The sequence below is a fragment of the Ischnura elegans genome, chromosome 3, assembly GCF_921293095.1.
Source record: "Ischnura elegans chromosome 3, ioIscEleg1.1, whole genome shotgun sequence".
NCBI lineage: Eukaryota > Metazoa > Arthropoda > Insecta > Odonata > Coenagrionidae > Ischnura > Ischnura elegans.
In genome coordinates, this window is record NC_060248.1 from 25,981,117 (window position 1) to 26,007,992 (window position 26,876).

Sequence of the window (26,876 nt, forward strand, 5' to 3'; positions counted from 1 at the left end):
CATATTCTTATTTCAAGAAACCCTCTCTGCCCATCCCTCCCTTAATTCCTTAGATGCTCACATGGGATGTTTTCCATGCCCTTTGCTTTCTTTTTTTTATCCCTAAGTGAACTCTCGATTTCCACTTCTAAGTTCCCCGGCCCAAGATTAGTTTCTTCCAATTCTCTCCTCCTCTGTTTTGGTCTCCCTTGCTCTTATGAATATCCTCCATATATTCCTTCCAACTACGTGGAACCTTATCTTTCTCTGTTGGCATTTTTCAATCCTTACTCTTCATATTGACGTTGCCTGTGACTAGCCTGGCAGCGACTATACCTAGGCACTCAGCATACTTCTCTCTCCTTCCTTTTGAAACGTTTCCATTTCTTCACTCTGTGTTTTCCACCAAACTCCCTTGCTTTGTTGATTTCCCACCCTAATCTATTCATCCTTTTGCCTTGTTTGCAAACCATGTTCTTCCATTTCATTCTCTCCTCCATTTCTTATCATTTCCTCCATTATCAACAGTTTCTTAATCCTTCTACTCTATACCTATCCATTCAACTTCTTGCTGCCATCACTACATATTTCCATTTTTATCCTATCCCACCCTTTTTCTGCTGTATTAAAATCTCCCATCTAGTGCTTACTATTCTCCACCAGATACTGATTCATACTCCCTTCTCCTTGTCCCATCCTACACAAGAGGTAGACTAGAGCTTCTGAATTACGTTTTCTAACCTTCCCGAATTTACTGCCTTTATGTTGCATCTCATAACATCTATATTGAGGTCTGATTCTGCATCTGCCACCGGGAAACTGCATAAGTTTTTCACACTATTCCCAAACGTCGGTCTTACCATGGTATAGTCTATCTAATATCTTTCCATGTCCTCTGAACTCTTCCATGTGTATCTTCATCCATTATTATGTATGCACAAACCTTGTGTTTGTGATGAATAATTTGTTCATCCTGCAAAATTTGCATTTTTTCTGGTCATTTTGCATTCCTAATCCAAATTTTCCTATTTTTTTTCCATACTCCTTTTCTCCTACTGAAGAATTCCAGCCACCCATCACACAAGATTTTTCTTATCTGTGATTTCCAAAATTATTTCCTCAAGCTGTTCATATACTCCACCTCCCCTCGCTATAAGGTTTGTTAGTGGGAATGTAAACTTAAACCACAACAAGGTTGGTGGGTTGTGCTTCAATTTGTACCGCTCGAATACTATCATGTACTGGCTCTATACCTGTAACTCTTTTTTCCCAGCTTCCCATTTAATAATAAAGCTATCCCTCTCTGACTTTCCTCCACACTACTGCATACAACCCTGTATCTATTGTTCCATTAGTCCTTTCTATTCTTCCCTCTCACTTCGCATTGTCCCATAATATATATGTATTCTCCTTTTCTCCATCTCCTTTTTGACATTTTCCACCTTACTTGCCCGAATAGTAATCCTAATATTCCTTGTCCCTACATTCTTCTTTTTTACTTTCATGGTCTTCCTTTTTTATCCTGCTGCTTATAATAAGTCTCTGCAAGAGTACTGGCAGGAGTAATTCTCAATTACATCAAAGAGAGGTACCCACAACAGATAGGTCAGAGGGTAGGAGCCTGGCAAAAGGTAGTCACATAAGAAACTATTGGAATGAATGTGGAAACCCTACCAACAATCTCTTCCCTGAAACTATGGAGTAAAAGCAAATAAGTCTTAGAAACTCATCAAATGGCACCTGTCCATAAAAGGCTGAGGTCATTCATGGCAGGTGGCTTATCAAGTTGCTCAAGGGTGTTAGCTTGTAAAACCTTAACGGAGTCATTCATATGAGAGACTAGTTATATAAGGTGCTCATTTCTATAATGCTCTTGGAACACCCAAAAAAGATCCTAGATCGATCAATGCTTCTATCTCTTGCAATGAAAATTTTTTAAAATCTTGAAGATTATAAAAAAAGTGCATTCTTTACAGGACCAAGATATTTACACACCATCCTCTTTTTTGTTTTGGACAGCAAATTTATTGAATACAGCGAATATTTTTGCTTCCTGGAAGAACAGCTGCACAGAAAAACAATTTTATGAAATCATCACATCATGTTGTCCAGTTTTGTACGCATTTTAAATTATGCGCTGAGATGTGAGAGTTCTTGTTGCATATTTTTAACACTAGAGTAACTTTACCTACAGTGTGTACCGTGGATGAAAATATTGGAAAATCAGTCACTCTAGGCTCATCTAAATAACGTCTACTTCTGGATTGCATTGTTTCTCATGGCACAATGTTCGGTACACAAAAGAGACAATCATGGCCACAAAGTGTACCATTAGAATGCACACAGTTGTTGACCAAGTAAGCATGGGATGAGTTTCTTCTTCCGGGAGGCTCTTCCATGCCACCACTAGCAGAATCAAATCCAAAATGAAGAGTGCATTCTCAATGGTTCGATATTCCCACGGGAAAACCAAGTAAGTTGGACTGCGACCCATAAGTGACACAGCATTCTTCACTGGGTTTTTCTTAAAGTGGTACCTTGGATGGGACATGGATCGGATGAACAGGTACATGCCCCACAAGGTATGAGGAAGCTGGCAAATGCAATACATCCAAAGTGGTTGAGTGGCAGCTACAAGACTCATGGCCACTGCATGTGCTCCTGAAAAATTATGATTAAATTGCTTACAAAACATTTTTGTGCCAGGCATGCAACCAATATAAATGACCATATATGGTGTGCTTACACTGTGTGCAGTCACAGTATACTTGAATATAAAATGACTACTTTCCAGCACTTCTGATTGGAGTAGAGGGTTTTGACATCTGCATGAAAAACCAGTAAATCACAAGAAAAAAAATTTATATCAGTAAAAGTTATGAAAATATTTAGCTAAAATAGGTACATACTTAGGTAAATTGATAATGAAAAGGAATTTGCTATTCATGTGACAAGGAAAATATGTGGATTGTCAGTAAGTAAAAATTACAGCTCAGACAAAAAATAATTATAAGACCTGAGGACTCCAACTTTTGGTCTGTAATCATGCACAGTCCAGAACAAAATAATTAACCATATTTGTACGGACAGTCTTGGCCACCTTACACAACATTTTGCATGGCTTTATCTATTCTATTTATATATTGGCAGTAAAACAAACCCATGACCCGTATTACAGCGTATCATTTTTGGTATTACCACCATACTAGTGTGGCATTTTTTAGTGTTCCCCCCCCCAAAAATTTCTGGTACCCCCCCCCCAGAAATTCCTCCGAATTTCCTCCGAACTTATCCGCAGAACTTCTCCCGCGAAGGACTTTTTGCGCTAAGGTTTTTTGCGCAAAAGGCCCTTCGACATAAGGCTCGGAGACTCCAGTCTCCGGAAAATCCTGTCTCCGGAAACAGCCCCAAACCAGCCTACCTGCAGTGCAAGACTTATATAGGACTACTGCGGAGGAATACTTACTCCTTGGCAATCAAGGGGAAATGGGCGCTGAATCCCTAGTATGCTGTTTGGAGTGAGAAGTATTACAATAGTCCTATCACAACTCTCTCTCCCTCCAACACCTCACCCCACTATGTCTCTCCCCTCCATGTGTTCCAATGAATATCCCTCTGATTCGACTGATGTCTCCAACCCAGAAGTTTGAGGGGAAAACTCCGGCCCTGCATGCTGTTCACTCCAACCCAGGGATGATGTTTTGCGGAGCAGCCTGTCAACAGGGGCAGTTACGCAGCTGATTTAACATCGTCATTTTGTACCCCTCCACTCCTTGGAATAATCCCTCCCCTCCACACTTCCTCGTCGTGGAATACCCAGCTCTCATCTGCTCGGGCTCTCGTGGTGGATGGATGGCGTGACTGACATGGCCGATTTTAGAAAAATTATACTGCTGGTATTTAGTTTGGTAATGTTTCCTATGGGATCATTAGTTATCATCGTTGTTTTCTGTAATAATTCTGATTTTGAATACTCTACTTCAAATAGATATTGAACAAAAATAACTCGTAAATATTCTTGGCAATTTTTTTCTTGTGTGCTGATTTCTTTGTTTGTGGAGTCTTTCCCTGAACCAGCTTGTGACCGATGGTTGGAGTTTCCCTATGTCTGGGCTTAGGTGAACAATCTCCTAGATTAACGACGTAACGCCACACTAGACAAACTTGAAATTCATCATCATAACAAGCCGCCAATTTAAGTTAATGAGACAAAGACGTCTCATGGCATTTAACAAAAAAAAGTAAACTAAGCATGTGACCTTCAGAGTTAGCTAAAGGTAGGAAATTATGGTATCTCCGATGTAGCTGAAATGACATCATTGTCCCACAAGGAAGCGTAATTGCCTCCCTTTCATTCTTTAATATATAAAATGACCTCAATCTATCACCAAGATCACATGTATACCTTACCCCTTACCAACACATATGGTGATGGTAGATATATTCATTCATTAGGCGTCATAAGCCTGAAAGTACATACATATCTATGTGTGTACCAACCTCGGATCATTAAAATGGCAGTGCATTCCATAACTCTAGCATACAGTTCCAGTGAATTGGTCCAGTCTTTAGAAAAATGAACTCTGTAGTGGTCCTTATGGGTTGCTGTTGTCAAGGTCACCATGGATGTAAAAATTGAGATTACGAGTGGAAGATCTGAAATAAGTAATATTAATGCCATGGATTAGGGTAAAATTCCAATGCCACTAACCACTATGCACAAATCATTCACCTTAAAATCTTAGATATAATATGAGGTACATACATATTTACATTGGTACTGGTCATAATGTAAATTGATCATGATTAGGTACATATATTTGTGGATATTTAAAATAAAATACTTTGGGGTGTCCTAATTTAAAATGAGTCAATCTAACCTCAACCTTTTTCTTGGTCTAAAATGGCCAAAGATGAAAAATACATGAATTTGTAATAGTCAAAGGTTCTCCATTGCTCCTTTCTTTGACTGCAAAGATATATGTAATTATAAATTCACAAAATACTTATTTAGTTTGTGAATCAAGGCAGTAGCCTGAGGGTAGAGGATTTAGGGTTCAAATTTTAATCCCCCCATAATATTTAGGGACCTCTTGGCCTCTGAGTTAGTCCCTCCAAATGACCCTCCAAACCCACAGAAAAAATATCTGGCCATGCCCATTAGCTGGCGTGCATTGATCAAAATGATGTTTGATTTATCACCTTGGTGTATATGTTCTAACTTACCATCCTGTTCTGGCATTCTCTTCTCCATCATCAAGGATGCCAACTGTGACCTGATCTGGAATGGTGCCTGATTCACCACCTCTAAGTAGTCATGCGGGACAAGGTTCAGGTTGGCTGTCATCATCTTCTCAAAGTACATGCGCTGGATCACCTTTGAGTCACCATTCCAAGAAGCTGCCGACTTCTCCAAGCCCTTCCATGCCCTCTCATGAGCATAAAATCCCCTCAGCTCAGCAAGGGAGAGGTCAGTGTACGTTTTCCTTGATTTGCGTGCATAAATGAAGCATTGCCACAGGCTGTGGAAGAAAATAATGTACCAGCCCATTACAGTGCCAGCTGAATAGAGACTGCCAGTGGTATTAAATACCTCTAAATCCATAATATCGGCAAAATAAAGCACAATTTTAAAATGAGTTAACATAAAAATAAGTGTGGAGTTTGCTATTGTATTTTATTATGAAGATTAAGTATGTCCAAAAAGTATTGCCTGAGATGATTTCTTACAGCAATGATATCTAATAGGATTGATTAAAAAAATTCACTTATAAAAGCAAAAATGTTCCTTCCCATCATGCAGAGCTCTGCAGAGTCTGAGCTCTTATGATCTAATATATTAACTAGTGATGGGTCGATTCCAATCCCAATTCCGATTCTGACATTTCAATTCTGATTCTACCGATACCGATTCCATCGATTCTGACGCCATAGGCTCCAAGAAAAATATCACATAATTCCAGGCAACAAGACAACCACATAAAAAATTATTACTCTGTGAAAGAATCAGCTGACAAAAGCATCATTCTTATCATCACTATGTAATTAAAATATAATAGCTAAATTTCAAAACAGAACATACCTGAAAAGTGATGCTACCTCATAGGTATTACTGTAGAATATTAGCACTCATGTTTAAATTTAAAATAAAAGTATATCCTTTAATATCTATCTTTTATTGTAAATATCTTATCATTATCAATAATGTCTCACAAATTTAATCTCCTTTTACAGATTTTAAATTTTTGCTCAGAAAGCAAAGCATGTTCACTCTGTCAGGATCAAGCCTGTTGCGTTTCACATCACATATTTTTCCTGCCGAACTAAAAAGTCTTTCACTGAACACAGTGGATGGCGATATGGCAAGAAACTTTTTCGCTACTACTTTCAGCCTTGGGTAGGAGATGCAAGTCTTCCAGTGTTTCCCAGGGAAGGAATTTGGTGGTGCATTCATCTCTGATAAAAAAGCTTCCACTTCAGCTTCAACAGTGTTTGCTATGGTGACTTTGGGTATTTTTCCAAATGCATCACTGTATCTTGACCATATAACCTGTCACAGGCTCCCTATAGTCTGCATTTGCTCATCTGGAAGTGGTGTGCCACTTAGAATATATATGTAATGTGTTTTGTTATTACGATTACGTGGCGCAAAAATTCAAATGACTGTTAGAAATGCGGATATATATAAATTTGTGATTTGAAGTAGTACTGGAATCGGAACCGATTTTTCACCTTTGCAAGTACTCATTCCGGTTCTTAGCCAAAAATCAAGGAATCAAAGAATCGAGGAATCGAACCGACCCATCACTAATATTAACCCTTTGGTGGGCATACTGCCTCACTCTGTTTGGCATATTTTGTATTTATTGGTGAACATAGAAACTGGCAGGGTGAGCTTCCTCAAAGTCTGGCTTATTTTGATACCTCCACTGCACAAACGCTCAACAATAGCCCACTGACTCTAATCTGTTAATCTAGTAGCCCTAGTAATACTAGATGAGCGGATTTGATTCACTGGGCGATTGTTGAGCATTTGTGGAGGGGAGGTATCGATTTGCGTTGCATGCTATGCATGTACCCTGTTGCGGCTGCTATGTGCTGGAAATCACATTGTTGGTTCCATTTAAGCTATCAAATTTGAGCAGTCGGGTTTTGGTGTGATAATTGTGGTAGGAGCCCCAAGCAGCACTCTATGTGGCATACTTTTTATTTCTTGGTAATGTCACTATATTAACACATGCAAACTATTGATCTTCATAAAATTTTTCAAATCCATTTCAGCAGAGAGTTTCCAGTAAACTAAATTCCCATTAAACGATGCATTTGTTATACAGCACTGAGTGTGACATATGCATGCACAAGCCAATTTACAAGGTATTGTAGGGTTCATATAAATATTTGGAGTTTTTCATTTAAGGACAAACTCATTAAATATTTTCAGGTACATAGTTCATTTTGTTGGCAGTTGCACTTCATAAGGGAATTGGAATATTCTCATATTGGAATGAGTACACTGGAGACTCTTGAGTCAAAAAATTTCTCCTTTTCCCTTTCTATGTCTATTTGAATAATACATATGTCATCATTCCATGATCTCATTTTCAGTCACACAAACACATTGAATATATATTTATAGAATTTCTTACCTTCTGATGTGAAAAGTGAGTGCTTCACCCAAATCAAATTTTACATTGGCCATCTTGGATCTGCAAGATAAATATATATTGATAAAGGCACAGTATGCAATGCATGAAATCTTAACCCATTGAAAAGTTTTTTCTCTGAATCTATTTAGTTATAAAACACTTAAATGACTCTTATATTTAATCTCAATGTAAGAGTTACAAATTCATTTTCTACCTCATACTTTTCAAACACTATTTGAATGCTGATAAAGGTGCTGAGGCCAGGTTTCTCTTCACCTTTCCTAATCTTATGCTATCACAGCACAATTGACCCAAACCAAACTATGTACTTGCAATTTTTACCATATAGCATGCATTGACATTTTAGAGGACCTCTCAAAAGTCACAAGAAAGGATGGAAGAAAGTCATAGGTGGATTTGGGGGGAGGGAGAACTTCCCCCCCGCCCCAGAAGCTTAAAAAATAGACAAAATATTTTATACAGTTATCATTACATTTGTTATGGTTTGTGTTTTACTGAACCTCGATGATTTGATTTTATATTACATAATAACTTTCATGTTAAAAGAGAGAGAATATTTCGTTCAGTAAATGTTTGTATCTTGTTTTTAATCTCAAGTATAAGAAGATCGTTTGCCTTTTAGTCCCTTAATGCCTCCCCTCCAAGAAAAAAATCCTGGATATGCCCCTGAACAGAGTTATGAGGCTGAAAGAAGATTGGTCTAATTTTACATTCTAACTGGGACCTTAGAGGTCTTTAAACTACCCATGATCATCACTATGCAATCAGGTTTTACATTTATACCCAAAATTGCAATATATTAAAAGCACTTTCTAGATGGGTGGGAAAGACAAATGACCAGGAAAAGAAAATATTCCTCTTCCAGCAAATCTCTAATATGTTTAAAATAAAAACAATCCAGACTGTTATCTTATTCTAAAAGGTAGGCTGCCCCTGTTAAAATTAATAATTGTACTATCTCGGTCTTTGGGGTGAAGCTGCATCGAGTTGTCACTGTTCACATTGTTCACATACCTGGCTGACATTTTAGAGTCGATACAGCACTCCATCTTCTGCACCCACCAAGCGATCAATTGATCAGTACGTACCCCATTCCTTCCAAAACATCGGCCAGGTATGTGGATGATGTGATCAGTGGCAACTCGATGTGGCTTCACCCCTTTTTCATAAGTTGGTGACATCATCAGCTTGTTTGGGTTCATTAACCAGTTCAGGGAGAACAGCTCCTGGAGGAATGGAGTTGTTCACAAGAGTGCAAACAATGAAGAACCATGCAAGGCCAGTGAGGGAGGCCTAGGAGTAAATGAGAAGCAGTGACCCACTCAGCAAGAGCTCATGATGTAATCAACTTATCTGTGAAAGGTCCAAGGCCATCAATTTTTCAAAGAGGAGTACATGACAGATCGTGAAATGGAAAAATATGGGTCTCTTTAATTTTCAAACTCCATCACATTTAACAATTAAAAGAAAGGACTGGAGGAGCCTTTTCTTAACTTCTGTACTGGGAATATAAAGGTGCAAATTATAAAAATTGGATTTTCTAACACATGGCATAAGTTTTGGGTTGATACATATTCAAATTATTTAAAATGTGCTTTAATCCTTCACATTCTACTCAAAAACCTCTTTCCACGGCCGTCTGTTTGTCTTCCAGTGATTCATGGTCCACACATGCATCAATTTCATAAATTGCTAAAAACTAAATGGAAGCCCCTGTGTTTACAATAATTTTGTGCCAATAATAATTGTGACAATGTCTTTCCAAATAAAGGAATCCTATTAATAAAAGCATTTTTCTCTCACTTCTGCATCCCGATCCAGACGCTCTGCACATGAGGCACAGCTGCAAACAGGAAGGTGAGGTGTGCAAAAGCCATCCGACCATTTAGAAGATGTTTGATGGCTGCATATATGTCGCTACCCTCGTCTGCAATGTACAGAAATATGAAGACGATCCTCAACAAGACTTGCGTGCACGTTGCCTGGTACTCCTCCATCGCACCCTTCTTCTCGACCTTGTTTTCGGCCACCTTCCCCTCCACTTCCCCCTCCCTCAAACCACCAGCCTCGAGCACGGCCAGCGAGGCTCCGTTGCCTGTCGTCTTGGCCCCCACGTCCCACTCCACATCATGCTGGTCCCCACAACTGTAGAGGACGGAAAGAAAAAGTCAACAATGGTGAATGTGAACACAATATATGAATGCAAGAAGTCGCTAATCCAGAAAGGGCCCTGGGGGGCCATAACCCTCCCTTCCTTGGGTACCCAATTTACACTAGATGTAATGGTAATTTTATTCAGATGTCGAATAAACACATACAGGAGAGGAGAGCCCCTAAAACCCAAGAGTTCATGCATAACTCTGTACACCACGGCATTTCTCCTTTGAACCTCTTATAATAAGGAATAGAATAGGAATACACTATAGAAACTTAGGATGAGGTAAAATTACTAGAAATGTCCACAAGTATTTGTTTAAAAGTTTAATTCTTTGGAAAATTAGTAATTAGACAATCTTAAAGTATTGTTACAACCCTTGAAATTCTCAATATTTTCGTGACCTCCCAGACCCCCACCACTACTGGAAGGTTACCCCTGAGACCTCCCTTCAAGACTCCCTTCCTTGTCCCTACCATGGATCCACCACTATATGCGAGTACTATTTTATCTACAAGCCAAAATCTAGCCTAAATTTTAAGTATACCGGGACTAGCCACGGTGATAACTTTTACGGGAGTCACCCGCAATGCACAATTGTGCGAAAAATCCACAGAGAAAAAATCATTCGCCTTGACCGGGATCCCGGTCAAGGCGAATGATTTTTTCTCTGTGGATTTTTCGCACAATCTAGCCTAAATCTTTGTTGTGCCAACTAGAATAGATTCGCTCTGTGAATTACATACTTTTTACCAACTAAACTTTAGTATAAATATTAAAAGAACATTATTACTGATAAATTAAAATAAAATTTTGAAAAAAACATTTCTGAGAAAAATGCCATGGTAGGAATCACAATGTGAATACCATTGTCGTGACATTTTCCAGAAAAATATTTGGGGATATTTCCCAACTTATTTTTCAAAATAATTTTGATCGCAACTCCAGGTGGTGGTCAGTCAGGGGAAAGTTTTATATTTACTGAGGAGTAAGAGAGGGCATGCATGTGGGCTAGAATGAATCAATATTTTTCAGGGAAGCTTGGCCCAATTGAAAAAAGTTGTGGAACTAACTCAAAATAAGATTCAAAATATGTGAGACCTCTAATTCAACTGTTTACCCTTGCACCATGACCTTCTGTGAGGTGGGACGCTGAAAATATAAAATTACAGCATTTTCTAGCCATTTATAATAAAGGGCAAGGCTATATTAAAGGTGAAAATACCCCCTCCAGGATTTTACCAGTTTGAGGACAGTTTTCTAGATTTAGGACGTCGGATTTGGGATCAAAAAGGACGAACCTCCCCACATCTACAGCCCACCAGCTCGGAAATCCAAATTTTCACTGTTTTTGAAATATCTCGGACTAGAAAGTATTTTTTTAAGCGGTTTGCGACGCTTAAATTTTTTTTCGGCTAAAATTAGCTTACTCGGGGGTTTTGCAGGGCTCTGATGCCATTTTGCGGCACCAGTTTCCACCAAAATCTGTCCCTGTCATGAGAGGACGAAATATGTGTAAGATGGTATGATACGGGTATTATGGAGGTCCAGGATATGGAAAAAGTGGCCAAAATCGTATATTTTAATTTTTTTCCGCGGTGTTCCACCACCTTAAAATTTTTTTTTCCAATACACTATCCGAAAGGTAACCAAAAACAACCCCCCCCCCCCAAAATTTTTTTCTTTGTACCCCTCTCAAAAAATTTATAAATACGCGCGTTAGAAAATTTCAAATCGAAAACTGAATATCTGCTGCATTGAAAAAGCCTTCAAATGCCATCGGTAACCTAGACGCAGAGCGGCGTCGCAGCACGGGGAGCAGAGGGGGAAGGTGGGTAGACCGCTCGCGCCTCCTGCCTTCTCCGCCGCGAAGTCATGTGACATGTGTGTTTCATCGAAAATGAAATTTGTACGCGACGCAGAAATAATTTCAGGGGAACAAAAATTGAGCGCCGACGGCGACGTTAAAAATTCTATGGCGGCAGCGTCCGGGAGTATCTGTTTGCGGCGTGAGTCCACGCTGATTGTCTATACGGCGCGTATTGGTAATGAAAATAATCATTATAACTCCGTATTATTACAAACAAATACATACAAAATGGAAGGAGCTTTAGGTAATCTAGAACAGGGTTGCAGCTAGGAATTAAGGCTAGGGGGGTTTTAGGCACAACTAATACTGGGGTGTCTAGAGGTGTAGGTGCAGGTGCGGGGGCACTAAAAATTTCAAGATAAATAGTTCAAAATGGTGAGTTTTACGGCTTTCGGAGGGATATTTTGTTAATATTTACACTATTCTGTAGGCAATATTAATCCAATTAAGTAAAATGGATTAAACTTAAAAATGTTTCTGAGCTCTGAGGGGGGGGGGTTTATCCCCCAAAACCCCCTCCCTCGCTGCGCCACTGATCTAGAAGGCGGACCTGCGGTTACCATCATCTATGCACGTAAAAGAGGAAGTCCGTTTCTCTGTCCGCTACGCATTCCCATAGGGCTCGACGGATTTCAACCAAAATGAGTGAATACATGCATCTCATTTTCTCAAATCTTACAGCGCTACTTTTGGTTGTGCCCGACGCGTCCTTTGCGTCGTTTTCTCATTACCGCTTGTTACCTCACGTCATACAACTTCTGTGGTTGGACATCCTACCGGGTAGGCTCTTGGCATGCTCTTGGCATGCCTCTTGGCATGCTCAAAGGGAAAGCATAACTAATAGGATTTTACACTCAACTAAGCAAATTTACCAAAAGCAAATTTTTTTGAAGGTCAATATTTTCAATTCACCTTATTTAGAATTGTATTAGGTAAAATGAAATGAAAAAGTAATATATTTTCAAGTATTTCTTTACTCGGCTGGTGATGGGTTAATTCTCTTGGTGCAAACCTTTTTGGTATGAGTTCATATGACGTTTTTGGCCTACGCACGTCCGGACATCCATAACGATCAATGTTGTAGAGTGGGGTGTAAGCTGATCCCGTGCGTGGTATATGGCAATCGTTTTTTCCATTGTTTGCTTTTGCATATGTGTACTATCATTACTTATGCCTTGTTCCTATACCTAAAAGCCCTGTCATGTCATGTGACCAGGAATTCCAAGTTTCCCACTTCTCACGGTACTATCCTTCCCGAGCAACGCCGGGTGGCCAGCTGGTTATATAATGATCTTCTATGCATTGGTTTTAAATAGTCGAAAAAAAGACATGTACTAGCATTGATAAAAATAATATCTTTGGCTAAATATATTATTATAATTATCAAATTTGATTTAAAAAAGTATTTCTTCGGTGTTACGATACGTTAAAAGCCATTTTTTTTACATTTATTAGAAAAATATGAAGATTTACCGCCTTTTTGTGCCATGATGGTAATAAGTTGGATCAATGTTTGTCAATGTATGAAACTATTTCTAAACAGTGACAATTTGGGCCTCGGTAAGGGTGCCAACACTATACGAAAATACCACTTTCCCGGCCTATTTGGAATTGGTACTTCTGCTCCATCCCTGATTGGTCACTAGCGATTAAAATTGATTTCCAAGAACCAGGAAATCCAAAAATAAGATTAAATATGGAGCGTGCATCCTAGTACTGAGCTTACTTTGGGAGATTCACGCACTTATTTTGGGAAGACCAGCGCAGCAGCGAGAAAGAGTTTTCAGCGTAGGCGACTAGCTCAAGGCAGGCCTTTCGCTCGTGTACCAGCCACCACTTTGGTAGCTGCAACCTGCTGTAGCTGCTGTAGGTGCAACCGAGGCAATAGATCAAAACAAAGGCAGAGTTATTGGAGTGAGCGCAACATAAAACACAATGGTCAAAAGATAGCGTAATTGGGACCCAGAATATGACTCAAATGAAGATTTTCCGTAATTTTATCAATAAAATTAGTAGAATAATATTTTTTTGCTTTTCCCACACCATTGCTTGCTCCTTAACTTATAAAGGTAACTGAATGGATCGCGTTACTTGCAATATACTAATATTAGAGAATTTAAACTCCTACTTAATTCGAGTGTTTATAATGCAATTTATGAATAAATATTTTTAACGTTTTTCAAGCAATTATACGCATTCATTCGTAACAATTCACTTATGTAATTTGAATGTTTCTTTTTTAATTAGTGGAGTGAAATTTTTAGCTGCACCGACGACTTATTAGATGAGGTAAAGCTTACGAGATCGCGAACTAGAGAAAAATGGTGACGTAAATTCAGCATATCTTTCTTAATTGGCCTAACAGTTTTAATATTTGGTATTGTCTTTTTCGTTTCCATTCCTTAAAGCTATTTGTCCCATAAACAGTGGTTACCGACTCGAAGTTTCATTTCTTGCCATTATTAAGAATTTCTTTCAAAACTTTCTATTAAATCTTTTAATGTTTGAAACAAAAAAGATAAAAAGTACTTCTTTATCTGGTTTAGTTTTCTTTTTCAATATTTTTAGACAACGATTTCATTTCAAATATCGCCTAAATTCAAGTAGTAGGTAGATGCTTAAAATATTCAAATCCATGGCTATGTAATTATGCGATGTATTCCCATAAATATATAGTCCTTCCTATTATAGCGGAGTAATGCGGGCTTCATGACCTGTAGCCCGCACTAAACCGCTGCTCATAACTCTACCACAGAACGTACTCAACGCATCACCGGATTAAAAACTATGAAGACGAAGAAAAATAATGTTGAAGGCAGTGAAAAATATTTGGTGCCAAAATTCTAAGACGAAATAAATTCCAGTAAAACGATCTCGATTAAGAAGTCTCTTAATCGTATCTATTTCTCCTCCAAATCTAATGTGCTGTAATTACATGCTTTTTTGTCCGTTTTCATACATATGCTTACAATATTTACTAATTATTACTTGTTAGTAGCATATTAAAATCTTTCCTTTGTGTGTGCCCATAATTTTCCAAAAGTAATGAAACTAATGCAAATGAAAAATAATGAAACACTTTCTTAAACTAAGAAAGAACTTAGCTTTGGGAGAGTCATATAAGACGGAAAAAAAGGATTTTTAAATGCATTAAGAATGAAACGGTGTGATTGACTAAAGGAGAATAAAATATCGACAATTCTTCGTCGAGGAAAAGTTTTTTTTAATGCAATTGCAGTTAGGAAAGGAAATGACTAGAAAAAGGAAATGACACCTTTCTGTGTACAACAGGTGTGGGAAATATTAGAGTAAACGGGTGAAAAATGTAGCTTTGAATGGCCCATTTGTATTATAATACAATTGGTCAAAGGAAACTTATGATAATTATCATTAGTTTCCTTTTACGGAAAGTATTTTTGCTTACATACATTTCAATCATTTTTATCGTCTTTGAATTCAAGCGACAATCATTTTTAGTAAATTATTTGACGAATATTTGAGGCAAAAAAGAACCTTTGGAAGGTTAATATTATAAAGCTGACATATTCAGCAATTAATTAGGGCAATGAAAGCCAATTATCAACCAGTTACGAGGGAAGGAGAGCACAAATGAATTCTTGCCAAGGTTATATGTCAGATTATGACGTACCCTTCGATATCTGCGTCGTCGTCCGCATACCTCTCCAGATCTTCATCAAGTGGGTCCTCGTACTTGATATTCCTATAAAGAGAGTATTTTTATGCAAAAAGTCTGCATTTAGGTAGTAAGGCGATGACTTTAAGAATAGTTATTCCATGCTGATTCTTATGTAACATAGTGAAGATATCACCGGCAAACAAAAACACACATTTTACTGCTTTGCCATGCTTTAATGAAGGAATCAGATATATACCCACTAATTTTTATTTCCCTCATTTGTAGCGATCAGTTTTAAGCAGTAAAATTACCAGAAACTAATAAAATTTACTGGATAATTTGTCAATTCATAGTTTCACTTTCTGTAAAATAATTTTGCTTAAACACATGTCAATCATTTTTGATCGTTTTATCGCTTTTTGTTTTGTAAATTATGTGATAAATAAACGAGGCAATAAAGAGCCTTCTCAATGCAATGTTTTGCATGAGTAGGTTGCCGAATATTCGGAAGTAAAATACAACCCAAATGGCCCATTTTATCGACGAACTTAGTCTGGATTCTTACTGCTCAAGACGACTGCTGACACAAGGAAGATGTAAAAACAGTCCAGTCATCTTCAGAATTTTTGGAGAACCAAACATTTTAACAATGAAAATTGGCACATCGTGTTCGAAAAAAAGTAAAGACTAAAATAAGATGTATGGACAATGAATAATCGTGAAGATCATGAATTCCCTTATTTAGGGACATAAAAAATACTCAACAATGGAATCGTTTACTTAGATCTGAAATCACGATTCGTGAAAAGAATTAAGTGAAGGAAAGGCAAAGATAAGTTACAACGAAAATAAATTTTTCCAATCAGCTAGTTTAAAATAAGAAAAAAAACGCGTCAGTTGCCTCCCACGATTAAAAAGTTGGTGATATCATTAGAGTTCTGGATCATTCAATCCTTCGGAGAGAGTCTATCACAGAAGGAAATAATCGCTCAAAGAAATGTAAACAACCATGAAACACGAGAGCCTTATGAACAAGGCCGAGGAATTGCGGTGAAGCGGTGACCCAGTCGGATTGAGTTCGTGACGTCATTAACTTATTTACGATTGGATTTAAGACGTCGATATTTCGTGGCGAATAGTTCGAGACTTAGGCGACGGAACGAAAAATGGGGAATTATGGTTCTCTTTATTTTTCAAACTCTACCAAAATCGACCGTAAAGAAGAAGAACCATTATTCATCATTGTTTTCGGAGCGCCTGATTACCGAAAGAACTTACTCTGGGTTTTTATTGCTGAAGACGACCACTCCATTGAGGGAAGATGCGAACACCGGCCACTCGGAGGTCGACTCCCGGTCGTTTCCCTCTTTCGCGAGCATGCTGTTCACCACGCTCGTCTCGACCCTCGTCATGATAGTCAACAGGTCGAAACCAGCCTGCGTGCTGCTCAGAAGTTCCCGGGATAGGTACCGAGTGTAAACGTCCTCTATGCCCAACCGCTGACACGTCTCGTACTCTGGAATTGTAGGTTTGACGCATAAAGCCATGATGAATGGACATGAAAATAATGAAAAACCAACCATGAGAATTGTTTTGGACTAGACTAGAAAAGAAAAATTTCCTGTAATTTTACATCTGCCCTAAAATAATTTATCAAATACTTAAAAAAGTATACCACGGTCAGAGTGTTTGAAAAACAGCAATATTCTAACACATTTCTTTTTATGTATTAACATGCGACATTTAATCACGTCGAATTGCAGCATTAGTTCATGAATTCAGTATTCTTACTTTTTTCATAATTGTGGGTACCTTATTATCGACCGACTTAAAGATTAGCATTAGATCAGTTAGTGGTGAACCAGTCAGCAAGAGCACGCATTTTTGCATTTAGGGATAATATAAATCACAAATCAAAAATAAGAGATTAATCTGGCCGCGTGAACGGCGGTTAAGTCCACATTTATTGCTGCGATAAAACATTAGAGGCCGATTAATAAGATTACGAATAGCACAGGCCGTTTGGAGCCTTGTTACTCCCTTGTTTTGTCGAATAAACTCAATGTAAGAACTAAGAGAATAATAAATATTTATGTGTCATCTCATAACATCTAATGATGCAGGTTTTGTGTAAAAATAAAAAAATGTAAATAATATCTTAAAATTTCAATTACATATGCCGTGACATTTGATAATTTCGTGGTATTTATTTATTCGGGTGCTTAGGTAGTCCAATCATTAAGCTCCGGCTCCACCAAGGAACAACGGTCATTGAATCCGCAAGGTTGACATAAGATGCGGAATTTCTCCGTTGGATAAATAGGGAGGATAAGCTTGCCTTCCATTCTGCTCCATGATATTATGCAGTCCTCTGGAATGGGACCTTGATGTACAACTGTACTAGCCGGTGATCCTCTTGTAAAGTCATCTTGAGTAAAACTCCTGGTTTGACGGAAGGTCTGCCATTAGAAAAAAGTTAATGAAAATTATTAAAAGCAGTAACCAAATATGGAAATACTAAATCATGAGTTTTGCATCTTCCTTCGAGTAGCAGGAAATAATAAGTCACAGTAGGCTAATCAGTAGGTAGTATGTGGATTGAGTGATAATATCTCCATTCAAGGAGGAAAGGAGAAAATATTTCCATTCAATAACTGTATCAACTAATTCATGTTTTACCCAGTGTGACCGATTTCTTACAATTAAATATCAAAAACATGAAAACTATGCTAAGGAAAAGAGCATACATATATTCACAAGATTCATACTTTTCAGTTATATTTACACTGACTCTATACTTGAAGAAGAAAAATGTTTGTCGAGGGTAATATGAACGAAGGCATCTATTTCATTCTGTAATTGGTGTAAATGCAGGAAACAATTATTACAGTAAAATTGTTTGATTTCACTGATCTATTACTCAAATCGCGCAAATGTAATGCTTCTGAAAATAAAATTGATCGATAATTCTACGCGCCTTCTTCAATAACTTCTTAAATATGAATGCTAGATTGAAAATGTATCAGGCATTTCCCACAAGGCACACAAAGTTTTTATGCTAAGGCAGATAATTCATCGCTTCGAAACCAAGCGTAATATAAAGAAGGATTTGATGATGATGCTTCCGCAATAAACTGATGCAATGAAGTCTTCACGGGATTTGGACCGGCTTAAGCTCTCCAAGACTGCCGACGTCTCCATGGAATACTTCTCCAGGACAGTATATAAACCTATCAAATGAACGCCCGGCGTCAACCAGCCCTGAGGACGATGAAAAATTATTCGGTATCAAAACTTTGGTAGTCACGGAGATCCTGAACCTATTGAAAGTGCAAGAAGATTTCATTGCGTTTCGTAGAGAGAAAAACGTGCTCCAGGAGAGATGCCATCTGTTTGAAAGGGAATATAAACATAATCATACTTAAGAACAAATTCGTCACCATATAAATGTAAATAAATATAAATCCGTCAGGATATAAATCTCTTTATTTAGCACCTAATGCCAGATATGTACTTCCCACCCTACTTTGGTCCGTCCCTGATTCTCTGATGGCATTAATTCTCGAGGAAATTACCTGAAGGAAGAATAGCTTTGGCTTCTTGTTCATCGAAGGACACCTTTCCGCAGAGAAGGGCTGCCAAAGCAACTCCTCCGGGTATTCGCCGTCGTACGCCCAGATCATCCCGCGACATCTTCTGGCGCTGAGTACCACTATGGCCACGCAGTCAGCTTTGCTGTGGTCCAACGAGGCAACTAAACAACAAATTTCACGAAGAACAATCGCGTGAGTATTCGATGACAAAAAATCGCATTTTCCCCGATTTCGATCAATGACCATGAAAAAAATGAAATATTATTTAAGATACTCAAAATTTTATGAACACTTTAAATTCAAATTATTCAACCTTGCATGTAAACAATGAGTTACCCAGAGCTTTAAAGATAGATGGCAAAGACCTGGTAATTCAGAGTCACAAGGAAAAAAAGAAAAACTAAAAAATTTAATTATTTTTGCGATATAAAGTTAATAAAAGTTAGCTCTGTTGATAATGATCATTAATATTCATGATCGTTAAGGACTAACAGGCTTCATCACTAAACTGACATGCATAATGAAGACAGGATGAGAAGACTAATGTTAAACTTATATTCATAAAAATATTTATTAACTAGAGTAAAAGTGATTTTTTATGATTTTTAAACTTTGAATTTTGCTATTTGCATCACGCTTCCCGCTCACCTCAAAAATTTCTCACCAATTAATGAAAGTAATAGAACAATACTTTTTTAGTAACATCTGACATGGTGATCCTACACTTTTCATAGGGGTCGTTGCATGCGTTTGAATGGATTGTCCCAGTAATAAGAAGAGTTGAAAAGTCATTGACTGTTTCACCCATTCATTGATTTATGCTGAAGTTTGATTAGGGTAGGTGAGGATGGACCTCACCTCAGACTAAGCTGCAGACGAATGAATGCCTTATACTTATTGTTAGATTATGGGGGTAATTCTTTTACAGTTTGATTATGTATCAGAGGAAGGGATTTAAAGACTGATTTAAGGCTTAATATTCTTCATATATTCATGAATTCTCTTCAATTTAAAAATAAACGCCTACATTTATTATTTAATAATTATTATTAAAAGAAGTCCAACAAGTATTCCCACTACACTGCATTTACTCACCTTTTTCTACAATGGACTGGATTTGTCCCACTGAGTAATCTTTGTGGATGAGTACTTCGAATCCCAGCTGATGGAAAGAGTCCGCTATCTGCAACGCAGCTTCCTTATTGTGATGATATCGGCTTCTTTCGCCCTTGAAACTTCTGTGAGAAAATATCAGGCAGTATCCTGCTTTAGGATGGCCCATAAAATACTCCTTTGAGCCTTCCATCTCCCCTTCCTTTTTACATTAATAATTAGATGTTAAAAGGACATCTTCCAGCTAAAAGATGAAAAAAAGATATTTAAATGTGATTATGACTTGCTCTCATATCTTTGGAATATATTTTGCAATCCTCTAAAACAAAAAAATGTAGACGACTACAAAATAAACTCTAAAACGATTGTTAGTCACTTGTAAGACGTAAAGCCGTTAGATATCATAAATCAACTTAAGGTTCATTCAACTCTGTATTTACGCAGGCACTTGCTCCTCAAAGAGAAAAATGTCACAAAATAAAGTAATTACATCATTAAGTGGAACATTGGTTTCAATTACTTCGTTTTGTTTGTGATCAGGTTTTGGGGTGAGAACCAAAAAGGAATCGTAGCGGTAGCATCTACAATAGGAAATTAATTGCTATGAAGATGTGGTGCAACATCTAAAATATGTAAAATATTTTGACATGAATAAGAAAGAAATGATAAAACAAAACAGCTCCGAGAAATACCTAAGAGAATACCTAAGCTCCGAGAAAGAAATCTGAGGACGGGATAGAGGAAATGTCTCCAAACTTTTCAATGCAAGGGTCACATTATATATTTTCCACATTTATGCGGGCCGAAGGAATCAAAAATAAAAATCAGTGCTATTAATTTAATTTACTCAAAAATTAGAGTATGAATATGAAATTAAAAAAATATCTTGTCGAAAAAAATCAAGCTAAACTATATTGATTCCTATCTTTAATTTTACGCAATCAAATTAGTGTGACGTGTGATACTGTCGTTTTGACTTCAAAATTTCATTAAAATTGGGTTCCACTGGTTCTTAGGTTCTCGCGCTCAGCGCTCGATAGACATAAGTGCAGGTATGTCCAATAAGGTTTTACGAGATAAAGATTGTTATCTTTTTAGATTTCTCAACAAAAGTAGCCTTCCAACTTCTTCTGTAACTTCTTTCATCATATTATTTTAATTTTACTGAAATTTTCTAACGTTGATATCTCAAACTTTCAAACTCATACATTTAATATTTTTCTGTAAACTAAAGACGTATTTTTTTATTTTCAACGCCAGTTTTTAATGACCGAATAGAAACAAAGCGGTCAATACCAAGGTTGTAATTTAATCCCAGCCACTGCTGTGAATATGATTTATATTTTACCATATCGCCATTTCACTTGGCGGAATACTCAGACGGTCTTAATGAGATCATGGGTTTATGTGATGCTAATAGAATGCAATTAAATATGTATGTGTAGTAAAACAACCAAAACTAAATGAGAGTCGTCAAATGCATTATTGCTTAAGCGCAACAAAGTTGCCAGTTCAAAGCCAATACAATCATGCACTCAAATTGGCCTTTATTGTACAAATAACGTTTAAAAAAATGACATAGGGAAGAAGAAACTGACGGCTTGTGCAATATGCATATCCGATTGGATGAAGCTAAATTTTATCCTATTTATAATGTTATTTATATTTTATTAATAGATTATAGAGTTATAGACAACATTTCTGAATATGTTCATTATTTAAAATGTGGATGGTGACAGCAATACTTAGATATAAATGTTAACTATAAATAACGAGGACGAAATAACACGACTTTGATGCGACTCACTGAATGTAAGCAACCGACACACGGAAAATGTATTTTTTTAATCACTCCAGGTTTTAACCCATTCTAACCAAGAGCTGCTTCTGGGAGAAATCAAATTTCAAGATTTTTCACTTTGAAAACTTGAAAATTTTGCACTCAATCATAACTATCGTGGCAGCTACATGTTTCGTAATTACAATATACACCACAAAATAATGCGTGTTTTCGTATTTACTAAATAGAGCAGAAAATGTATGCATTATTGAAGTAAATTAGAAGCAAAATAATGGGTTAAACTGAGCTATGCAAAGCAATTGCTATTCTCATTTGTCAAAAACAGTTTCTCCAACATAGATGGCACCCATCGAGGTCAAAAAGCAATATAAGGGTACGAAGAATATAAATCATTCAATGCGTGCATTTTTCAGTTAACATTTTTCTCGGCTGTTTGCCGCGATCGTAGCTCCATTTTCACCTAAACTACTGAGATTTGACTTTTATTACAACATTAGTTGCAGCATTTCAACTTTTTCTTTAATTTCCTTCCAAATTATAGAATTTTAACTCAAAAATTAGTTTGATTACGAGCCTAATTTTCATGATGATGATTTTTAGGCATGACGACGATTTCATCAGTTTTGATAGCAGCCAAATATATAACAGCCTATAAATTGTAGCATAAATCTACATCCGTATGCTCAGACAAGTATCGCCGCATGGAATAGCAAGAAAATGGGGAATTTTCAATATAATTGGTAGAGAATATAGCCTGTAAACCATATTTTTGAGACCATCTGTCCATGATGCATAATTAGTAATTACAATATAGAATAATGATTTGAAGTATTTTACCGGTTAAGAAAGGTATATGTGGAACGTTTTGCAGAGTACTCCGGCCTCGCCACCCTCCTGACTTCAACTTCCCTTTCAAATTCACAATTAGTCCTGCTTGCTTTCGCCACCTAAAATCTATTCCATTCCTACCCTTCGATCCTACATCATACATTCTTTTCTATAACACTGTTTTCATAATCCCCTTCCCTCTCAAGAGATGAAAAAATCGATTTCGATTAAAATCTATAATCGAGTTTCAATGGCCATAGATCGAGGAAATCGCAATGAAGCCTAGATTTTCGAGTTTCGATCCAAACTCGATTTTTTCACTTCGATCTTGACCATTTCTTTTGATCTTAGCAGCGTCACTACCGGCCTATGATGACGTCATCCGTCTCGATTGAGAGACTTTTATCTTAGGCCGGTAAAATTGGGAAAGGTACGCCCTAGATCATCTTGGGAGAATCTCAATCGGTTAATCTTTCTTAAAAATTTTAGTGGAGCCGAATGGTTCCAAGCGGTCATCTCAAAACTTTTGTTTGCGAGAATTAACAAATTTTTACTACTAATAACTCATGCATGTATTCTAAATAATTTTTCCCACCACTCAAATGGGTATATTGAGTGTTTTCAGAATGATTTATTAACATATTTTGGTAAAAACTTTTTTTTTTAAGAACCGAAAAAGGATTTTTCGATTAATCAATCTTTTGGTTCGCATTCCGATTGTTGCTGAAAAGTCGAGCTTTTCATTTCGATTACAATCGATTGTTTGATAAATGGATTTACTCCGATATTTTTCCATCACTACCCCGTTTACTACTCGCTCTATCCAAGCATTCCGTCTTCTCTGTATCTCAATAAGAAACTTCCCCATCTCAACCACAATATTTTTGAAATTTAAATGAAAATGACACACACGTTGCATGGTTCGCTGGCCCACCTCCTTAACGGAGGGACACGCAAGATCTAAAAGCGATCGGCTGAATCAAGTGTGATTCCACAACCTCGTGGTTTCATATTCCGTGGTTCCCCCTCCCTTCAGTTACCTCATCCACCCTCGCCCGAAAAATTGGAAGCATTCCAGAAGCTCAAGTCGTTGACACTCACTCTGATCTAATTTAAGAATTTTGAGAACCCACGTTCCGCTCAACAAGTGACGGAGAAATTTTCACCTGCGTCAAGGGTGACCTCGCTCGCCTCCCAACCGCATTGACCGCGACTTCGCATGCACTCAAATACACTTGAAAATCAAACATTAAAAATCGCTTCCTCAACTTATTGAACCATCATAACAGTTAACAGTTGAGATCCTCACTTTAAAAAGGCGATAGCAACGTCTACGAGTTCAGTTCAGTATCACGTTTATTCAATTTCCATAATAATTAATGAAAACTCTAGCATGAGCATTTTGGTGAAGGTGACTTTAATCTTCGGTGTTAAGGGTCCACACTTTACCATGCGTTATTATTAGGAGATTCACTGAATCTTATATTAGAAAAAAATCTAACATTCAAGTAAGTAGAAGAACTTTAAAAAATATAACTATCTTTTTCCACATGGATAGTGACAACAAAATGTCGAGAAATAAGTTTTACCAATAAATATCACGAAGAAACTGAAGAATGACGAAGCATACACTTACATCAAGTGAAACCAATGATACCTAAAAATCAAACATTTTTAATCTCCTCAGCAGCTATTGAACCTATCGAAAATGTTAATGACAGAACATTCTCACTCGAAATATAGGAGACAGTTAAGTCTATGAGCTCAAATCAGCAAAGGCAATACAAATCCGCGTCCCAATGTTATAGTTGGTTAAGCCAAGATTAGCGGAAGTTTAGTGTTCAGAAATATATGAGACAGTCAAATCCATCGAGGAAGTAGAATTTCCCGAATGTACTAGTAGAATTTGTATAATAATAAATTACATAGATATAGTAAATATTAATGTTGGCTGTAAAATAAATTTCTACTCCTGAGAAAAAGAGGTTTGATGATTCCGTCTGACTTTAGAAAGCCGATTTTTTTTAGAGATCCGAATGTTTGAGAATTTCAATGCCTAAGAGTAAGGATTGAGTCCCGAAAAAAATAAGCAAGAGTTCGAAATCTAAATATTTACACAGACGAAATAGGAATACACACGGAAGTAATCTGATGAGTCGTAAGCAAAAAGAAAAAAGATTGAAATGGCAGGCCTATCGCTTGAAATTGGATTAAGTTATAACTGTGTATCCGAACGTTATCACGATAATAATGTTCTGATAAGTCATTTTCTTTCAGCTATTATTCTATCCAAAATGTACATAAGTTAGTTCATATTTTCACCTTTTTTATCCTAAATTTCATGCCGCGAATACTTGCTGTCATTGTAATATCAAAGGAAGCGAAGAGGTAGACCAGTTCTTTTATCCGAAATTATCAGCAACGACATCGCTTCAGATGCATAAATAATTTTTAGAAGATAACAATTAATGCAGATAATTTTTCCTGCGTTAGAAACTCATAATTTCGGTGAATTAAGAAACACAAAATACAATTAAGGAGTACGAATTTTCATGGTTCGTAGTAAAATTTTGCGGGAAAAAGGTTCATCATAAGAGATGAGAAGGGAGCGATGAGTAATCGTAGAACTTTAAAGGTAATAATGGTGATACCTGAGGCAGTAAATAAAAGTTTTTTAAATTCCTTAAAAGTTACATGCCCAATAGCAATGTTGATATCGAATCGAAAGAACGAGCTACGCCTTAAAATCGAATCCTTAATAAATATACAGAAAAATGAAAATTATTGGAAAAAATATGAAAGGTGTATCTCACGCCCACAAAAACCAGGGCCGTACAAATCAACGAACCACCGAGGCTTGAGCTTACGAAATAGTGTTCGGTTATATGACGGGCTTAAAGAAGAGTCAACCTTAATTTGAAATCACCAAGAGAACATCGCTGTTCCTCTAACTAAACAAAATCGAAGAATTAGAAAAAACTTACTTTGATCCTAAAGTCGGAAAGGAAATCACACAAAATCAGGGTCCGGAACGAACAGGTCGAAGTTACACTGATATTCCGATTCACATCTATCCAGTGACACCGAATCCTTCACACAGAACTAAAGCACAAGTCTTGTGATTTTCCTGTCTGACCTAAGTGGATAGAGTAAAAAGCTCCGTGTCTCCCCACCTTGTTCCTCCTCTGGTTTCGCACGATTAAGTTTTGGCGTCCCGCTCTTTTCCACTGACCACGTGAGTCCGAACCGTTTCCTTTCCTCCCTTTTTCAAGTTTCTCACACGGTTTTGAATGATATGGTGGATGTTGAAGTGTACCTAAGGAGTGAACCTTCCGGACCAGAACGTCGCGGGTGAATCTCGCGTGTAGACCGCAGTGTAAGCGAGCGCAGCGTACCGTTTTCACCACGTGCGAAGGATGGGCCGGGAGACATGGAGGGGGATAGGTAGATACTTATACGCCCGCGACTGTCTCACGGGGGCAGCCCTTAATGACGGCTTCGTCGGAAACTGTGAATTTTGGACGGGCGCCCAGTGGAGGATGCGGCGAGACGGGCACTCAGCGTAAAGAGTGAAAATTCTATTTCGAAAACTGGTGGTGGCAGTCAAAAAACTGGTGAGGTCCAGGCGACAGCTTCTGGAAGCCGCCTCAACTGAGAGGTCGAGGAGGATGCTCTGTAGAGGGCGCGAGATACGACGTGCTTGTAATTGGTGATCATAATTTTTGTGGTATTCATTGAGGATACCATTAGCGATTGATCGTAAAAGTGTCCAAAATGTATTCCGTAGCATTCACTCACGGACTACAATGGGGGAAAAAGCAGCCTTGAAGACCCACAAAATCTAGCTTAAAAAGCAAAATTTAATCCTATAAACATAAGCACCTACATAAGCACCTAGCAGTACATTTTACAGGTAATACGGTGTTTTTCAGAAATATACATATCTGGAAATTTTAATGTGTTTCTTTAATTAATTCAGACACATGCATCATAATATTTCATATAAATATTAATATTTTTGGGAGAGGCGCTCATAAGTACTTATTCTGGCAGCCTATGAGAAAAAAATTGTAAACACATCCTAGCCAATGAACATTTATGAGTAAGCTTTTGATTTTCTACGACGAAAAGAAATGCAAGAGGAGATGACAGGGGAAGTTGACTCGATCCATCCACCGATGTACGAAGAAATAAAGCATCACCAGGAGAGCCCAGAAAAAGAATCTACTTATG

The 26,876-nt window shown here is 37.5% G+C and overlaps 1 protein-coding gene across 5 annotated transcripts; it reads right to left on the reverse strand.

Moving 5' to 3' along the window:
• Nucleotides 1-1,981: 1,981 nt before the first annotated feature.
• LOC124155564 lies at nucleotides 1,982-26,139 on the reverse strand. 5 transcript variants are annotated; one of them, XM_046529503.1, is made up of 11 exons: nucleotides 26,039-26,139; nucleotides 19,997-20,258; nucleotides 18,884-19,062; nucleotides 17,647-17,767; nucleotides 16,587-16,824; nucleotides 15,321-15,392; nucleotides 9,450-9,791; nucleotides 7,626-7,685; nucleotides 5,206-5,501; nucleotides 4,480-4,635; nucleotides 1,982-2,640 (listed from the first exon to the last, which is right to left on the reverse strand). In XM_046529503.1, the coding sequence occupies exons 2-11, from the start codon at nucleotides 20,205-20,207 to the stop codon at nucleotides 2,222-2,224; spliced, it is 2,094 nt and encodes a 697-aa protein (XP_046385459.1). In that variant the 5' UTR covers nucleotides 20,208-20,258; nucleotides 26,039-26,139; the 3' UTR covers nucleotides 1,982-2,221. The 5 variants fall into 5 exon arrangements, with proteins under 5 accessions (XP_046385459.1, XP_046385458.1, XP_046385457.1 ...); XM_046529502.1 differs by lacking the exon at nucleotides 26,039-26,139 and adding an exon at nucleotides 25,817-26,032; XM_046529501.1 differs by lacking the exon at nucleotides 26,039-26,139 and adding an exon at nucleotides 25,628-26,032.
• Nucleotides 26,140-26,876: the final 737 nt, after the last annotated feature.

What these genes read in the sequence shown, in the direction of transcription:
- LOC124155564 (XM_046529503.1), bottom strand. Translation starts at nt 20,207, where the DNA reads ATGGAAGGCTCAAAGGAGTATTTTATGGGCCATCCTAAAGCAGGATAC. An exon ending in CCAGTCCATTGTAGAAAAAG is followed by an intron (nt 19,063 to 19,996) that starts GTGAGTAAATGC and finishes TTTGTTGTTTAG; the next exon opens with TTGCCTCGTTGGACCACAGC. An exon ending in GAGAATGCCAGAACAGGATG is followed by an intron (nt 4,636 to 5,205) that starts GTAAGTTAGAAC and finishes TACTTATTTCAG; the next exon opens with ATCTTCCACTCGTAATCTCA.